This window comes from Pseudophryne corroboree, chromosome 6, assembly GCF_028390025.1.
Source record: "Pseudophryne corroboree isolate aPseCor3 chromosome 6, aPseCor3.hap2, whole genome shotgun sequence".
In the NCBI taxonomy this organism is placed as follows: Eukaryota; Metazoa; Chordata; class Amphibia; order Anura; family Myobatrachidae; genus Pseudophryne; species Pseudophryne corroboree.
Window position 1 is genome coordinate 751443426 of NC_086449.1, and position 19692 is coordinate 751463117.

At 48.3% G+C, this 19692-nt stretch overlaps 1 protein-coding gene across 1 annotated transcript in view; it reads right to left on the reverse strand.

The window, feature by feature from the left end:
- Positions 1-277: 277 nt before the first annotated feature.
- The window catches only part of CANX (calnexin), a 178552-nt gene continuing 159137 nt past the window's right edge, over positions 278-19692 (reverse strand). The window contains exon 15 of the mRNA XM_063928542.1: positions 278-1109. Within this exon, the coding sequence (XP_063784612.1) occupies positions 1056-1109 (54 nt within the window). The 3' untranslated portion in view covers positions 278-1055. The remainder of the gene's footprint in view (positions 1110-19692) is intronic.

Genomic DNA, 19692 nt, shown 5'->3' on the forward strand with positions numbered 1-19692 from the left:
TTGAAGTACATTGGATAACACAGACCAACAGCAGAAAAGTCTAACACTGGGCGTAAATCAGTCACTGTGCTTTGACTCAACTTGGGCCTCTCTCTCATGTAACACAAGAAAGGGGAAAAAAAAAAAAAAAAAAAAAAAAGAACAGAAAAGTGGAGAATCACAATCATAATAAAAAAAACAAAATTCTAAAACAAAACGAGAACACAGTGCAATAATAAAAGTTTGAATGCTCAGCAACAACTTCTGTTAGAGCTAAGAAAGCACACAGAGCAAAAGATAAATGTATATATTTATATTTACATATACGTGTACACACAGTAGAGGGACATGATCCTAGAACCTGCTTAAAGTAGACTTCATAGTTTGTTTTTTTGGTCCGTAAGGCCCACTTTATTAGAGTGATGGTGGCTTAACAGAAACCAAGGACAGCATGCATGGTATCGGAAGTAGAAACATGCCTTCTAGAACCAAATAAGCATGTGCTGCATTGTTTAGGGGGAGCTCAGGTTTAAATACAAAGACAAAAACATTCTATTCATGACGCCCCAGGAAGATCAAGTTATTTCAACCATTAGTGAACAGGCGACAAACCAAGCGGTCATTAAAAAATAAAACAAGGGGAAAAATACACCATCTGCTGTCTAACAATATATTCTAAAGTTTTCAGATTTTTTTTCTTTTCTTCTAGGATTAATACATTGAAGTTTGGAAGAGTTTGGCAATACTATTATATATTTTTCTGCTTTTGAAAACTTTTTTTTTTTTTTTTTTTTTAAATCAAACAGTACAGTTAGTTTTTGTTACACTGCATATTTCCACAGAGAAGTCAACCAAGGTCAAATACAGAAATGAAGGATGTGTTTAGCCACATTGGCGACTGCTAATTTTATACAGTTTAATTTCAGCTGCAACGTGTGGGCGACAACATCTTGTAGCTTTAGTGTATGAAGAACCAGGGTGGTGATATTTCATTGCGACTCTGTAGAAACTGCAATCTTTTTATATTAACTCTTGCCAAATATTCAAGTTCATTGGTGGATTTCCTTCTCGGTTATTTAATCTCTTCGCGATTTTCGATTTCTGGGAGATCGCCTCAAGGTGTCATCCTCCTGTTCAAAGGAACACAGAAAGTTAGGTCACAAAGACTGCAATAGTTTATGGGGTATATGCAATTAGCGGTGAATCGCGGCAATTTTTCGGCGTTTTTTAATTAGACACAATTCGACCGTCGAATTCCGGCAAGTGGGTGCCGGAATTCAACATATTCAATAAAAAACGGATTCGACAGTCCCGCTGTCGTAAAACGGCCGATTTGACGGATTTTGATCCGATTTTTAAAAACCCGGTAAAGAACCAGAAAAAAAATTGCGTGGGGTCCCCCCTCCAAAGCATAACCAGCCTCGGGCTCTTCGAGCCGGTCCTGGTTCTAAAAATCCGGGGGAAAAAAAAATGACAGGGCATCCCCCGTATTTTTAAAACCAGCACCGGGCTCTGTGCCTGGTGCGGGTGCAAAAAATACGGGGGACAAAAAGAGTAGGGGTCCCCCGTATTTTTTACACCAGCATCGGGCTCCACTAGCTGGACAGATAATGCCACAGCCGGGGGTCACTTTTATACAGCGCCCTGCGGCCATGGCATTAAATATCCAACTAGTCACCCCTGGCCAGGGTACCCTGGGGGAGTGGGGACCCCTTCAATCAAGGGGTCCCCCCCCCCCAGCCACCCAAGGGCCAGGGGTGAAGCCCGAGGCTGTCCCCCCATCCAAGGGCTGCGGATGGGGGGCTGATAGCCTTGAGAAAATTGAAAGAATATTGTTTTTTTCCAGTAGTACTTCAAGTCCCAGCAAGCCTCCCCCGCAAGCTGGTACTTGGAGAACCACAAGTACCAGCATGCGGGAGAAAAACGGGGCCGCTGGTACCTGTAGTTCTACAAAAAAAAAAAAAAAAAAACCCAAATAAAAACAGGACACGTGAACCTGTGAATAAAATTATACTCGCCTCAATCCAGTGTCCAAATTATAATCCACGTACTTGGCAAAAAAAAAAAAAAAAAAAAAAAAAAACCGAACACCCGAACCAGGCGGACTGAAAGGGGTCCCATGTTTACACATGGGACCCCTTTCCTCGAATGCAGAGACCCCCCCGTGACTGCTGTCACAGAAAGGTCTCTTCAGCCAATCAGCGAGCGCAACGTCCTGGCACTCTGCTGATTGGCTATGCGCGTCTGAGCTGTCAAACAGCGCATCGCAAAGCATCTCCATTATAATCAATGGTGGGAACTTTGCGTCAGCGGTGAGGTCACCCGCGGTCAGCGGCTGACCGCGGGTAACCCCACCGCTGACCGCAAAGTTCCCGCCATTGAAACTAATGGAGGGAGCTGTGCGATGCGCTGTCTGACAGCAGACGCGCATACAGCCAATCAGGAGAGTGCCACGAAGTAGCGCTTCCTGATTGGCTTAAGAGACCTTTCTGTGACAGCAGTCACGGGGGGGTCTCTGCATTCGGGGAAAGGGGTCCCATGTGTAAACATGGGACCCCTTTCAGTCCGCCTGGTTCGGGTGTTCGTTTTTTTTTTTGCCAAGTATGTGGATTATAATCTGCACACTGGATTGAGGGGAGTATAATTTTATTCACAGGTACACGTGGATTCTACTTGGACAAGTGGACAGAGGTCGGCGTGTGAACATAGGTAAGTATGTGTGTGTCGACATGTGTGAAATAAACTTTTACTCTCAGTGTGCGTGTCCTGTTTTTATTTGGGTATTTTTTTTCCAGTAGAAGTACAGGTACCAGCGGGCCAGTTTTTCTCCCGCATGCTGGTACTTGTGGTTCTCCAAGTACCAGCTTGCGGGGGGAGGCTTGCTGGGACTTGAAGTACTACTGGAAAAAAACAATATTCTTTCAATTTTCTCAAGGCTATCAGCCCCCCATCCGCAGCCCTTGGATGGGGGGGAGGGGGGGGGGGGGGGGGCAGCCTCGGGCTTCACCCCTGGCCCTTGGGTGGCTGGGGGGGACCCCTTAATTGAAGGGGTCCCCACTCCCCCAGGGTACCCCGGCCAGGGGTGACTAGTTGGATATTTAATGCCACGGCCGCAGGGCGCTGTATAAAAGTGACCCCCGGCTGTGGCATTATCTGTCCAGCTAGTGGAGCCCGATGCTGGTGTAAAAAATACGGGGGACCCCTACTCTTTTTGTCCCCCGTATTTTTTGCACCAGCACCAGGCGCAGAGCCCGGTGCTGGTTTTAAAAATACGGGGGATCCCCTGTCATTTCCCCCCCCGGATTTTTAGAACCAGGACCGGCTCGAAGAGCCAGAGGCTGGTTATGCTTAGGAGGGGGGACCCCACGCAATTTTTTTCCGGATTTTCACCATTCCATTTAAAAAAAAAAAGAAAAAAAACAACAACATTTTTAAAAATATATAAATAATACTTGTGCCTCCAAAATAGACAAACCAAGTACCTAATCCCTTCTAATATAAATAGATATGCTATTACCAAAAAAAAAAAAAACACAAAAAAAACGTGTTTTAATTTTTTTTATTAGATTCCGCCACCAAAGTGTGGCGGATTGAAAATGATGAATTTACTGTCTAAAAGCACTGTTGTCGAATTTCCAAACTTCAATTGAATATACTTTTGTCGAATTGCCGCATTTGTACCATTGCAGAAATGTCGAATTTCAAAAAGTCGAATTTTAAAAGTCCGTTTTTTTGACGGAAAGTACTGAATTGCATTGTCGAATTTTTTTTTTTGGCGAAAAGGTCCAGTTTTTCGACATTTTCGGGAATTCGACCGCAATTGCATATACCCCTATGTCTTTTGAAGGAATTTCAGCTTTTGTAACACCCTTAACTAAACAATGAAATCTTAGGGAGATTTCCAAATTTGAGATTGGTAGCCATGGGTTACAGCGTTCTTGTTAAGCTCCCTTATTTTCAAAGATGTTATTTTCTCTTACATCCTAGAGGATGCTGGGATCCACATTAGTACCACGCGGTATAGACGGGTCCACCAGGAGCCATTGGAACGTTGAGAGTGTGGGCTGGCTCCTCCCTCTATGCCCCTCCCACCAGACTCAGTTTAGAAAAAGTGCCCGGAGGAGCAGGTCACAGCTAGCGGAGCTCTCCTGAGTTTTCCTGGAAAGGTTTTTTTTTTTTTTTTAGAGTTTATTTTACAGGAAGGCTGCTGGCAACAGCCTCCCTGCAGCGAGGGACTGAGGGGGGGGGGGGGGGGGAGCAGTGTCCGCCGTGCGGGGTCTGATCCACTGTCTCCGTTGACTGGACACTGAGCTCCAGAGGGGTCTGACCGTTCTCCGCAACAGGGGACCGCTTGCCCCAGCAGCATACCGCCACCCCCTTGCAGAGCTGAAGAATCGGTGGCGAGTGAGACACCGACCCCGCTAGCAAGCGGGGGAGTCGGTGTGAAGATAGCAGCATCAGGGTAGGAGCGCGGGGATGGCTCGGCGGTACATGGTGCGGCGCTATGAGGGGCGCCCTGAGCCAGCGCTACACCCTACACTGGTCCAGAAGCCTGTCGGGGTCCCTGGATCTCAGCCAGCACTAAACCTCAGGCCAGTATAATCTGATGAACAGCAGGAAGACAGCGCAATTAAGGGGGCGGAGTTTCTACTGAGCGGACCGTCCCAGCAGCGTTCAGTGCCATTTTCCTGCCTGCACAGCGCTGACAAGGAGAATTAAGTCCCTCCACAGCAACTCCAGCTATCTATAAACGGTACCAGTGGGTTGTAGAAGGGAGGGAGGGGGGAAGGGGGGGGGGGGGGGGGGAAGAGGCCGCAATGCGACTGTGTATCCTATTAAGGTACACAGTCAGCGCTGAAAAGGGGTCTCCCTTTGGTATAAAAGCGTTGTGTGTGGGTTTGCTCCAATCTCTGTCACTCTTGCCATTCTTGGAGGGGGGGGGGGGGGGGGGGGGGGGGAGAAAGAGGCCGCAATGCGACTGTGTATCCTATTAAGGTACACAGTCAGCGCTGAAAAGGGGTCTCCCTTTGGTATAAAAGCGTTGTGTGTGGGTTTGCTTCAATCTCTGTCACTCTTGCCATTCTTGGGGGGGGTGGGGGTTTAAACTGTGTGTGTGTGTATGTGTAGTGTCATATGCTGCAGAGGATTTGTCCTCCCAGGATGACCCCTTTCCATGTAATCAGGATACCACTGGTTTAGCACAGATACCAGCAAGGGAGCCTGAGTGGTTTTTCTCTATCAAATCTTAGATTTCTCAGATTTCTGACAGGGTTGCAAGTAATGAATCTGCAACCCAGGTATTACAGAGCTCTATGGCAGTATGGCACAATTCTGGTACCTTAGGACGCTCCGCTATATACCCCCACAAAAACGTGCGCTTGTACATGTCACGCAGGATGACACGGATACTGATTCTGACAAAACAGACGGTGATGTGGATGTGTTGCAGGGGTCTGAATCTCTTGCAAAGGGGGTGCAACTGATGACAGAGGCTATCAGGGATGTGTTACATATTAATGATACCACACCTGAGCAGGCTGAGGCTTTTTTCACTGAAAATAAAAAAGCCTTGCTAACCTTCCTTGCGTCAAAGGAATTGAATGCTATATTTGAGAAAGTATGGGAAAACCCTGAGAAAAAATTCCAGATCCCTAAAAGGGTAAAGGTGGCGTTTACTTTCCCTGAGGAGGATAGGAAAAAATGGGAAAACCCGCCGATTGTTGACGCATCTGTGTCCAGACTCTCTAAGAAGGTGGTTTTACCTGTTCCAGGATCTACCGCCTTAAAGGAGGCGGCTGATTGGAAAATTGATAACACACTTAAATCAATGTACACTGCTACAGGGGCCATATTACGTCCCACTATTGCTAGTGCATGGATTGCAAAGGCAATAGTAAAGAGGTCGGCTACCTTACTAGAGGATTTGGATGTGATGGATAAGGGTGATGATGAATTATTTTTACGCAACATTCACGATTCAGAAGGTTTTATGGTAGAATCCATGAAAGACCTGGGTTCCATGGCTGCGGGAATCTCTTCCATGTCTGTTTCAGCTCGTCAGGGACTGTGGCTGCGCCAGTGGTTGGCCGACGCGGAATCCAGAAAGTGTGGAGTCCCTACCCTATACGGGTCAGGCTCTCTTTCGGGAAGCTTTAGACGCGTGGATATCCACGGCTACAAAGGGTAAGTCTCCGTTTCTTCCCTCAGGTGCACCTGCTCCGAAGAAATCCTTCTCTGCATCAGCAACAGAGTCCTTTTGTCCTAACGAGCCTAGAAAGGCCAGACCGTCCAATACCTTCTTTAGGGGAGGACGAGTTAAGTCCAAGAAACCTGCCGCTGCAGGTTCCCAGGAACAAAAGCCTGCTTTCAGGTACGCCAAAGTCCTCCGCATGACGGTGGACCGCGCGGCCTGGATGTGGGGCCAGTGGGAGCGAGACTCAGACAGTTCAGTCACGTCTGGGTATCGTCCGGCCTGGATCCCTGGGTGATAGATATTGTATCCCAGGGATACAGGCTGGAATTTCAAAGTCTCCCTCTTCATCGTTTTTTCAAATTAGGCTTACCAGCTCTGCTGGCAGACAGCACTGTCCTACAGGAAGCTGTCCAAAAGTTGGTGGAGGCACAGGTCATTGTGCCAGTTCCTCCTCATTCACAAAGCACAGGTTACTATTTGAACCTTTGCGTGGTACCGAAACCGGATGGTTCGGTCAGGCCCATTCTGAACCTAAAATCATTGAACCCCTTTCTAAGGGAGTTCAAGTTCAAAATGGAGTCTCTCAGGGCGGTGATATCAGGTCTGGAAGAGGGGGAATTCCTGGTATCCATGGATATCAAGGATGTGTACCTCCTCATTCCGATCTGGCTGCCGCATCAGGCTTATCTCCGTTTCGCATAACTGGACTGTCAGTTCCAGGCCCTGCCATTCGGCTTCTCCGCAGCACCAAGGGTGTTTACCAGGGTGATGGCAGAGATGATGTTTCTCTTCCGCAAACAAGGGGTGAACATCATTCCATATCTGGACGATCTGCTGATAAACGCATCGTCCAAGGAGAAGCTGCTGCAGTCCATTGTTATCACGACCCGCCTCTTCAAGATCCACTGTTGGATCCTGGACCTTCCAAAGTCACATTTGGAACCAACCCAGAGGTTGTCCTTTCTGGGAATGATCCTAGACACAGAAGTGCAGAGGGTGTTTCGTCCGCAGGAAAAGGCATTGGTGATACAAACATTGGTCCGGGATGTCCTGAAGCCAGCCCGGGTGTCGGTTCATCAATGCATTCTCCTGTTGGGGAAGATGGTGGCCTCTTATGAGGCTCTCCAGCACGGGAGGTTCTACGCTAGGGCCTTCCAACTGGATCTCCTGGACAAGTGGTCAGGATCTCATCTCCACATGCACCAGAGAATAAGTCTGTAACTGAAGGCCAGGATTTCGCTCCTCTGGTGGCTACAATTACCTCACCTTCTGGAGGGCCGCAGGTTCGGGATTCAGGAATGGGTCCTTCTAACCACGGATGCAAGCCTTCGGGGCTGGGGAGCAGTCACTCAAGGAGTAACTTTCCAAGGAAGGTAGTCAAGTCTGGAAGCCGGCCTGCCCATCAACATCCTGGAACTAAGAGCCGTCTAAAACGGTCTTCTAAGAAATTGGGCCATTCAAGTAGTCTGACAATGTAACGACAGTGGCTTACATAAACCGACAGGGCGGAACGAAAAGCAGAGCTGCAATGTCAGAGGTGACCAGAATCATCCTCTGGGCGGAAAAAACAGGCGTTGGCGCTCTCTGCAATCTTCATTCCGGGAGTAGACAACTGGGAAGCAGACTTCCTCAGCAGACACGATCTCCATCCGGGGGAGTGGGGTCTCCATCCGGAGGTGTTCAAGGAAACAGACCTTTGGGGATTACCCCAAATAGACATGATGGCCTCTCGTCTCAACAAGAAGCTTCAACGCTATTGTTCCAGGTCGAGGGACCCACAAGCAGTGTGGCAGTGGTGTCTCCGTGGGTGTTCCAGTCGGTGTACGTGTTCACCACTCCCACTCATTCCAAGAGTTCTAAAGCTCGTAAGGAGAATAAGAGTTCACGCGATCCTCATTGCTCCAGACTGGCCAAGGCGAGCTTGGTACGCGGACCTTCTGAATCTCTTGCAGGAAGAGCCGAAGCCTCTTACTCTTCGGGAGGACCTGCTGCAGCAGGGGCCGTTCGCCTATCAAGACTTACCGCGGCTACGTTTGACGGCATGGAGGTTGAGCGGCTGATACTTGCTCGGAAGGGCATTCCGAAGGTGGTCATTCGTACCCTTATACAGACTAGGACAGGAGTAACGTCTAAACATTACCATCGTATTTGGAAGAAATAGGTCTCTTGGTGTGAATCCAAGAAGTTTCCTACGGTGGAGTTTCAACTCTGACGTTTTCTCCTCTTCCTGCAAGCAGGTGTGGATATGGGCCTGAGGTTGGGATCTGTGAAGGTCCAGATGTCAGACCTATCCATTTTCTTCCAGAAACAATTGGCTGCCCTCCCTGAGGTTCAGACCTTTTTGAAGGGAGTTTTGCACATCCAACCTCCCTTTGTACCGCCTACGGCGCCTTGGGACCTTAACGTGGTGTAGCAGTTCCTCCAGTCGGATGGGTTTGAGCCTCTACAGGAGGTTGAGGTCAAATTTCTAACATGGAAGGCTGTCACGTTGTTGGCCTTAGCTTCTGCTAGACGTGTCCCCGAATTGGGGGCTTTATCCTGTAAAAGCCCTTACTTGATCTTCCACGAAGATAGAGCAGAGCTCCAGACACGTCAGCAATTTCTTCCGAAGGTTGTGTCGGCATTTCATATCAACCAACCTATTGTGGTGCCAATGGCTATGGACTCCTCAATTACATCAAAGTCCTTGGATGTTGTGAGGGCTCTGAGGATATATGTGAAGAGAATTTCTCGTCACAGAAAGTCGGACTCGGTTTGTCCTATATGATCCCAAGAAAATTGGGTGTCCAGCTTCTAAGCAGACGATCTCTCGCTGGATTAGGTTTACTATCCAGCACGCTTATTCTACGGCAGGATTGCAGTGTCCAATATCTGTTAAGACCCACTCTACTCGTAAGGTTGGGTCTTCCTGGGCAGGTGCCCGGGGTGTCTCAGCATTGCAACTTTGCCGAGCTGCAACTTGGTTTGGGTCGAACACGTTTGCAAAGTTTTACAAGTTCGATACTTTGGCCTCTGATGATCTGAAGTTCAGTCAACCAGTTCTGCAGGAGCCTTCACGCTCTCCCTTCCGTTCTGGGAGCTTTGGTACATCCCCATGGTACTAATGTGGACCCCAGCATTCTCTAGGACGTAAGAGAAAAAATAAAAGATTTTACTTACCAGTAAATCTATTTCTCGTAGTCCGTAGAGGATGCTGGGGACTCCGTAAGGACCATGGGGATAGACGGACTCCGCAGGAGACATGGGCACTTTAAGAAAGACTTTGACTCTGGGTGTGCACTGGCTCCTCCCTCTATGCCCCTCCTCCAGACCTCAGTTAGAGAAACTGTGCCCAGAGGAGACAATGAAAGGATTTTTGTAATCCAAGGGCAAGATTCATACCAGCCACACCAATCACACCGTATAACTTGTGATAAACTACCCTGTTAACAGTATGAAAAACAACATAGCATCAGTCCAAGACCGATGAAACTATAACATAACCCTTATGTAAGCAATAACTATATACAAGTCGTCTTGCAGGAGAAGTCCGCCCAGCATCCTCTACGGACTACGAGAAATAGATTTACCGGTAAGTAAAATCTTATTTTCTCTAACGTCCTAGAGGATGCTGGGGACTCCGTAAGGACCATGGGGATTATAGCAAAGCTCCCAAACGGGCGGGAGAGTGCGGATGACTCTGCAGCACCGATTGAGCAAACATGAGGTCCTTCTCAGCCAGGGTATCAAACTTATAGAACTTTGCAAAGGTGTTTGACCCCGACCAAGTAGCAGCTCGGCACAGCTGTAGTGCCGAGACCCCTCGGGCAGCGGCCCAAGAAGAGCCCACCTTCCTAGTGGAATGGGCTTTAACCGATTTCGGTAACGGCAATCCTGCCGTAGAATGCGCCTGCTGAATCGTGTTACAGATCCAGCGAGCAATAGTCTGCTTTGAAGTAGTGATGTGCACCGGAAATTTTTCGGGTTTTGTGTTTTGGTTTTGGATTCGGTTCCGCGGCCGTGTTTTGGATTCGGACTCGTTTTGGCAAAACCTCCCTGAAATTTTTTTTGTCGGATTCGGGTGTGTTTTGGATTCGGTTTTTTTTACAAAAAACCCCCAAAAACAGCTTAAATCATAGAATTTGGGGGTCATTTTGATCCCATAGTATTAACCTCAATAACCATAATTTACACTCATTTTCAGTCTATTCTGAACACCTCACAATATTATTTTTAGTCCTAAAATTTGCACCGAGGTCGCTGGATGGCTAAGCTAAGCGACACAAGTGGCCGACACAAACACCTGGCCCATCTAGGAGTGGCACTGCAGTGTCAGGCAGGATGGCACTTCAAAAAAATAGTCCCCAAACAGCACATGATGCAAAGAAAAAAAAAGAGGCGCACCAAGGTCGCTGTGTGACTAAGCTAAGCGACACAAGTGGCCGACACAAACACCTGGCCCATCTAGGAGTGGCACTGCAGTGTCAGACAGGATGGCAGATTAAAAAAATAGTCCCCAAACAGCACATGATGCAAAGAAAATTTAAGGAAAAAAGAGGTGCAAGATGGAATTGTCTTTGGGCCCTCCCACCCACATGTTGTATAAACAGGACATGCACACTTTAACAAACCCATCATTTCAGCGACAGGGTCTGCCACACGACTGACTGAAATGACTGGTTGGTTTGGGCCCCCACCAAAAAAAGAAGCAATCAATCTCTCCTTGCACAAACTGGCTCTACAGAGGCAAGATGTCCACCTCATCATCATCCTCCGATTCCTCACCCCTTTCACTGTGTACATCCCCCTCCTCACAGATTATTAATTCGTCCCCACTGGAATCAACCATCTCAGGTCCCTGTGTACTTTCTGGAGGCAATTGCTGCTGGTGAATGTCTCCACGGAGGAATTGATTATAATTCATTTTGATGATCATCTTCTCCACATTTTCTGGAAGTAACCTTGTACGCCGATTGCCGACAAGGTGAGCGGCTGCACTAAACACTCTTTCGGAGTACACACTGGAGGGAGGGCAACTTAGGTAGAATAAAGCCAGTTTGTGCAAGGGCCTCCAAATTGCCTCTTTTTCCTGCCAGTATACGTACGGACTGTCTGACGTGCCTACTTGGATGCGGTCACTTATATAATCCTCCACCATTCTTTCAATGGTGAGAGAATCATATGCAGTGACAGTAGACGACATGTCAGTAATCGTTGGCAGGCCCTTCAGTCCGGACCAGATGTCAGCACTCGCTCCAGACTGCCCTGCATCACCGCCAGCGGGTGGGCTCGGAATTCTTAGCCTTTTCCTCGCACCCCCAGTTGCGGGAGAATGTGAAGGAGGAGATGGTGACGGGTCACGTTCCGCTTGACTTGACAATTTTCTCACCAGCAGGTCTTTGAACCTCTGCAGACTTGTGTCTGCCGGAAAGAGATACAACGTAGGTTTTAAATCTAGGATCGAGCACGGTGGCCAAAATGTAGTGCTCTGATTTCAACAGATTGACCACCCGTGAATCCTGGTTAAGCGAATTAAAGGCTCCATCCACATGCCTAGCGGAATCGCTCTGTTTTAGCTCCTCCTTCAATGTCTCCAGCTTCTTCTGCAAAAGCCTGATGAGGGGAATGACCTGACTCAGGCTGGCAGTGTCTGAACTGACTTCACGTGTGGCAAGTTCAAAGGGTTGCAGAACCTTGCACAACGTTGAAATCATTCTCCACTGCGCTTGAGTCAGGTGCATTCCCCCTCCTTTGCCTATATCGTGGGCAGATGTATAGGCTTGAATGGCCTTTTGCTGCTTCTCCATCCTCTGAAGCATATAGAGGGTTGAATTCCACCTCGTTACCACCTCTTGCCTCAGATGATGGCAGGTTCAGGAATGTTTGGTGGTGCTCCAGTCTTCGGTACGCGGTGGCTGTATGCCGAAAGTGCCCCGCAATTTTTCGGGCCACCGACAGCATCTCTTGCACGCCCCTGTCGTTTTTTAAATAATTCTGCACCACCAAATTCAATGTATGTGCAAAACATGGGACGTGCTGGAATTTGCCCAGATGTAATGCACGCACAATATTGCTGGCGTTGTCCGATGTCACAAATCCCCAGGAGAGTCCAATTGGGGTAAGCCATTCTGCGATTTTGTTCCTCAGTTTCCGTAAGAGGTTGTCAGCTGTGTGCCTCTTCTGGAAAGCGGTGATACAAAGCGTAGCCTGCCTAGGAACGAGTTTGCGAGATGCTGCTACTGGTGCCGCCGCTGCTGTTCTTGCTGCGGGAGGCAATACATCTACCCAGTGGGCTGTCACAGTCATATAGTCCTGAGTCTGCCCTGCTCCACTTGTCTACATGTCCGTGGTTAAGTGGACATTGGGTACAACTGCATTTTTTAGGACACTGGTGACTCTTTTTCTGAGGTCTGTGTACATTTTCGGTATCGCCTGCCTAGAGAAATGGAACCTAGATGGTATTTGGTACCGGGGTCACAGTACCTCAATCAAGTCTCTAGTTGCCTCCGAATTAACGGTGGATACCGGTACCACGTTTCTCACCGCCCAGGCTGCCAAGGCCTGAGTTATCCGCTTTGCAGCAGCATGACTGCTGTGATATTTCATCTTCCTCGCAAAGGACTGTTGGACAGTCAATTGCTTACTGGAAGTAGTACAAGTGGTCTTCCGACTTCCCCTCTGGGATGACGATCGACTCCCAGCAGCAACAACAGCAGCGCCAGCAGCAGTAGGCGTTACACTCAAGGATGCATCGGAGGAATCCCAGGCAGGAGAGGACTCGTCATTCTTGCCAGTGACATGGCCTGCGGAACTATTGGCTTTCCTGTGTAAGGTGGAAATTGACACTGAGGGAGTTGGTGGTGTGGTTTGCTGGAGCTTGGTTACAAGAGGAAGGGATTTAGTGGTCATTGGACTGCTTCCGCAGTCATCCAAAGTTTTTGAACTTGTCACTGACTTATGATGAATGCGGTCCAGGTGACGTATAAGGGAGGATGTTCCTAGGTGGTTAACGTCCTTACCCCTACTTATTACAGCTTGACAAAGGCAACACACGGCTTGACACCTGTTGTCCGCATTTGTGTTGAAATAATTTCACACCGAAGAGCTGATTTTTTTTGTATTTTGACCAGGCATGTCAATGGCCATATTCGTCCCACGGACAACAGGTGTCTCCCCGGGTGCCTGACTTAAACAAACCACCTCACCATCAGAATCCTCCTTGTCAATTTCCTCCCCAGCGCCAGCAACACCCATATCCTCATCCTGGTGTACTTCAACAGTGACATCTTCAATTTGACTATCAGGAACTGGACTGCGGGTGCTCCTTCCAGCACTTGCAGGGGGCGTGCAAATGGTGGAAGGCGCAAGCTCTTCCCGTCCAGTGTTGGGAAGGTCAGGCATCGCAACCGACACAATTGGACTCTCCTTGGGGATTTCTGATTTAGAAGAACGCACAGTTCTTTGCTGTGCTTTTGCCAGCTTAAGTCTTTTCATTTTTCTAGCGAGAGGATGAGTGCTTCCATCCTCATGTGAAGCTGAACCACTAGCCATGAACATAGGCCAGGGCCTCAGCCGTTCATTGCCACTCCGTGTCGTAAATGGCATATTGGCAAGTATACGCTTCTCATCAGACGCTTAAAATTTTGATTTTTGGGTCATTTTACTGAACTTTTGTTTTTTGGATTTTACATGCTCTCTACTATGACATTGGGCATCGGCCTTGGCAGACGACGTTGATGGCATTTCATCGTCTCGGCCATGACTAGTGGCAGCAGCTTCAGCACGAGGTGGAAGTGGATCTTGATCTTTCCCTATTTTAACCTCCACAGTTTTGTTCTCCATTTTTTAATGTGTGGAATTATATGCCAGTATCAATAGCAATGGCCTACTACTATATATACTGCGCACAACTGAAATGCACCACAGGTATTGATGGATAGTATACTTGACGACAGAGGTAGGTACAGCAGTGGCCTACTGTACCGTACTGCTATATATTATATACTGGTGGTCAGCAAACTGTGCAAAAATGAAATGCACCACAGGTATGGATGGATAGTATACTTGACGACACAGAGGTAGGTACAGCAGTGGCCTACTGTACCGTACTGCTATATATTATATACTGGTGGTCAGCGAACTGTGCAAAAATGAAATGCACCACAGGTATGGATGGATAGTATACTTGACGACACAGAGGTAGGTACAGCAGTGGCCTACTGTACCGTAATGCTATATATTATATACTGGTGGTCAGCAAAATTATGCACTGTACTCCTACTATATACTGTCTACAATGCAGCACAGATATGGAGTGTTTTTCAGGCAGACAACGTATACTGGTGGTCACTGGTCAGCAAAACTCTGCACTGTACTCCTCCTATATAATATTATAATGGTGGTCCCCAGTCCCCACAATAAAGCAGCACACTGAGCACAGATATGGAGTGTTTTTCAGGCAGACAACTCTGCACTGTACTCCTGCTATATAATACAGCTGCTCCTCAGTCCCCACAATTAAGCAGTGTGAGCACAGATATATGCAGCACACTGAGCACAGATAAGGAGCGTTTTTTTCAGGCAGAGAACGGCTAAAACTGGTGGTCACTGATCAGCAAAACTCTGCACTGTACTCCTCCTATATTATACAGCTGCTCCCCAGTCCTCCCCACAATTAAGCAATAAAGCACAATCAAGTTCAACAATAAACGGAGAGGACGCCAGCCACGTCCTCTCCCTAACATTTCCAATGCACGAGTGAAAATGGCGGCGACGCGCGGCTGCTTATATAGAATCCGAATCTCGCGAGAATCCGACAGCGGGATGACGACGTTCGGGCGCGCTCGGGTTAACCGAGCCATACGGGAGAATCCGAGTTTGCCTCGGACCCGTGTAAAAAGGGTGAAGTTCGGGGGGTTTCGGTTTCCGAGGAACCGAACCCGCTCATCTCTACTTTGAAGCAGGGCCGCCAACTTTGTTGGCTGCATACAGGACAAACAGTGCTTCTGTTTTCCTAATTCTAGCCGTTCTGGCCACGTAAATTTTCAAAGCCCTGACCACATTAAGGGACTCGGAATCCTTCAAGTCACGTGTAGCCACAGGCACGACAATAGGTTGGTTCATATGAAAGGATGAGACCACCTTAGGTAGGAATTGAGGACGGGTCCGCAATTCCGCTCTATCCATATAGAAAACCAGATAGGGGCTTTTATGTGATAAAGCCGCCAATTCCGACACTCGCCTAGCCGAAGCCAAGGCTAACAACATGACCACCTGCCAGGTGAGATATTTCAACCCCACTGTCTTAAGTGGTTCAAACCAATGTGACTTAAGGAAACTTAACACCACATTAAAAGGTCCCAAGGCGCCACCGGAGGTACAAAAGGAGGCTGAATATGCAGTACTCCCTTCACAAAAGTCTATACTTCAGGTAATGAGGCCAATTCCTTTTGAAAGAAAATGGATAAGGCCGAAATCTGAACTCAAATGGAGCCTAATTTTAGGCCCAAATTCACTCCAGTTTGTAGGAAGTGAAGAAAACGGCCCAGGTGGAACTCCTCCGTAGGAGCATTCCTGGCCTCACACCAAGAAACATATTTTCTCCATATTCAGTGATAATGTTTAGATGTCACGTCCTTCCTAGCCTTTATTAGCGTAGGAAAGACCTCATCCGGAATACCTTTTACCGCTAGGATCCGGCGTTCAACCGCCATGCCGTCAAACGCAGCCGCGGTAAGTCTTGGAACAGACAGGGACCTTGTTGTAACAGGTCCTGCCTTAGAGGAAGAGGCCACGGATCTACTGAGAGCATTTCTTGCAGATCCGGATACCAGGTCCTTCGTGGCCAATCTGGAACAATAAGAATTGTTCTCACTCCTCCTTTTCTTATTATCCTCAGCACCTTGGGTATGAGAGGAAGAGGAGGGAACACGTATACCGACTGGAACACCCACGGTGTCACTAGGGTGTCCACAGCTACCGCCTGAGGGTCTCTTGACCTGGCGCAATACCTTTTTAGCTTTTTGTTGAGACGGGATGCCATCATGTCTTTTTGGGGTAGTCCCCACCGACTTGCAATGTGCGCGAAGACTTCCTGATGAAGTCCCCACTCTCCCGGATGCAGATCGTGTCTGCTGAGGAAGTCTGCTACCCAGTTGTCCACTCCCAGAATGAACACTGCTGACAGAGCGCTTACATGATTCTCCGCCCAGCGAAGAATCCTGGTAGCTTCCGCCATTGCCACTCTGCTCCTTGTGCCGCCTTGGCGGTTTACATGAGCTACTGCGGTGATGTTGTCTGACTGGATCAGAACTGGTCGATTGCAAAGTAAGATCTCCGCTTGACGTAGGGCGTTGTATATGGCCCTTAGTTCCAGGATGTTGATGTGAAGACAAGTCTCTTGACTTGACCAAAGTCCTTGGAAATCTCTTCCCTGTGTGACTGCTCCCCAACCTCGGAGGCTCGCGTCCGTGGTCACCAGGATCCAGTCCTGAATGCCGAACCTGCGGCCCTCTAGAAGGTGAGCACTGTTTAGCCACCACAGGAGAGATACTCTGGCCCTGGGGGACAGGGTGATCCTCTGATGCAATTGCAGATACGACCCGGACCATTTGTCCAATAGGTCCCATTGGAAGGTCCTTGCATGTAATCTGCTGTATGGAATGGCTTCGTATGTTGCCACCATCTTTCCCAGAACTTGAGTGCAATGATGAACTGACACTTGTTTTGGTTTCAACAAGTTCATGACTAGAGTCATGAGTTCCTGCGCTTTTTCCGTCGGAAGAAAAACCCTTTTCTGGTCTGTGTCCAGAATCATGCCGAAGAAGGGCAGACGAGTTGTAGGATTCAGCTGTGACTTTGGAATATTGAGAATCCAGCCGTGTCGCTGTAACACATTCAGTGAAAGTGATGCGCTGCTTAGCAACTTCTCCCTTGATCTTGCTTTTATGAGGAGATCGTCCAAGTACGGGATAATTGCGACACCCTGCTTGCGCAGGAGCACCATTTCCGCCATTACCTTGGTGAAAATTCTCGGGGCCGTGGAAAGCCCAAACGGCAATGTCTGAAATTGGTAATGACAATCCTGTACCGCAAATCTCAGGTACGCCTGATGAGGATATATGGGGACATGCAGGTATGCATCCTTTATGTCCAGAGATACCAAAAAATCTCCTCCTTCTAGGCTGGCGATGACCGCCCTGAGCGATTCCATCTTGAACTTGAACCGTTTTAAGTAAAGGTTCAGGGATTTTAAATTCAAAATGGGTCTGACCGAACCGTCCGGTTTCGGAACCACAAACAGAGTTGAGTAGTACCCTTGCCCTCTTTGAAGCAGGGGAACCTCTACCACCACTTGTTGCAGACACAATTTGTGAATTGCCTGTAAAACTATCTCCCTTTCCAGGGGTTGTTTCGGTAGGGCTGATTTGAAAAACCGGCAAGTGGGCACTTCTTCGAATTCTAGCTTGTAACCCTGGGAAACAATTTCTATTGCCCATGGATCCACCTGTGAGTGGTCCCAGACGTGGCTGAACAGTAGAAGACCGACTCCCTCAGGGGAGCCCCAGCGTCATGCGGTGGATTTAGCAGAGGCCGGGGAGGACTTCTGTTCCTGGGAACTAGCTGTGGTATGCAGCTTTTTCCCTCTGCCCTTACCTCTGGCAAGAAAGGACGATCCACGTGCTCTCTTGCTTTTATTGGGACGAAAGGACTGCATTTGATAATGAGGCGTTGATAATGAGAGAATATATGGCAAAAAATAAGAATTTACTCACCGGTAATTCTATTTCTCGTAGTCCGTAGTGGATGCTGGGAACTCCGTAAGGACCATGGGGAATAGCGGGCTCCGAAGGAGGCTGGGCACTCTAGAAAGATCTTAGACTACCTGGTGTGCACTGGCTCCTCCCACTATGACCCTCCTCCAAGCCTCAGTTAGGATACTGTGCCCGGACGAGCGTACACAATAAGGAAGGATTTTGAATCCCGGGTAAGACTCATACCAGCCACACCAATCACACCGTACAACTCGTGATATGAAACCCAGTTAACAGTATGAAACAACCGAGCCTCTCAACAGATGGCTCAACAATAACCCGATTTAGTTAACAGTAACCATGTACAAGTATTGCAGATAAACCGCACTTGGGATGGGCGCCCAGCATCCACTACGGACTACGAGAAATAGAATTACCGGTGAGTACATTCTTATTTTCTCGGACGTCCTAGTGGATGCTGGGAACTCCGTAAGGACCATGGGGATTATACCAAAGCTCCCAAACGGGCGGGAGAGTGCGGATGACTCTGCAACACCGAATGAGAGAACTCCAGGTCCTCCTCAGCCAGGATATCAAATTTATAGAATTTTGCAAATGTGTTTGCCCCTGACCAAGTAACAGCTCGGCAAAGTTGTAAAGCCGAGACCCCTCGGGCAGCCGCCCAAGATGAGCCCACCTTCCTTGTGGAATGGGCATTGACAGATTTTGGCTGTGGCAGGCCTGCCACAGAATGTGCAAGCTGAATTGTATTACAAATCCAACGAGCAATAGTCTGCTTAGAAGCAGGAGCACCCAGCTTGTTGGGTGCATATAGGATAAACAGCGAGTCAGATTTTCTGACTCTAGCCGTTCTGGAAACATATTTTCAGTGCCCTGACAACGTCTAGCAACTTGGAGTCCTCCAAGTCCCTAGTAGCCGCAGGCACCACAATAGGCTGGTTCAGGTGAAACGCTGACACCACCTTTGGGAGAAACTGGGGACGAGTCCTCAATTCTGCCCTATCCATATGGAAAATCAGATAAGGGCTTTTACAGGACAAAGCCGCCAATTCGGATACTCGCCTGGCAGAAGCCAAGGCCAATAACAACCACCTTCCACGTGAGATATTTCAGATCCACGGTTTTTAGTGGATCAAACAAATGTGATTTTAAGAAACTCAACACCACGTTGAGATCCCAAGGTGCCACAGGGGGCACAAACGGGGGCTGAATATGCAGCACTCCTTTAACAAATGTCTGAACTTCAGGTACTGAAGCTAGTTCTTTTTGAAAGAAAATCGACAGAGCCGAGATCTGTACCTTAATGGAGCCCAGTTTTAGGCCCATATTTACTCCTGCTTGCAGGAAATGCTGAAATCGACCTAGTTGAAATTCCTCCGTTGGGGCCTTTTCGGCCTCACACCATGCAACATACTTCCGCCATATGCGGTGATAATGAGTTGCTGTGACCTCTTTCCTGGCTTTAATAAGCGTAGGAATAACTTCCTCCGGAATGCCCTTTTCCTTCAGGATCCGGCGTTCAACCGCCATGCCGTCAAACGCAGCCGCGGTAAGTCTTGGAACAGACAGGGCCCCTGCTGTAGCAGGTCTTGTCTGAGCGGCAGAGACCACGGGTCCTCTGAGATCATCTCTTGAAGTTCCGGGTACCACGCTCTTCTTGGCCAATCCGGAACCACGAGAATTGTGTTTACTCCTCGCTTTCTTATTATTCTCAATACCTTTGGTATGAGAGGTAGAGGAGGGAACACATAAACTGACCGGTACACC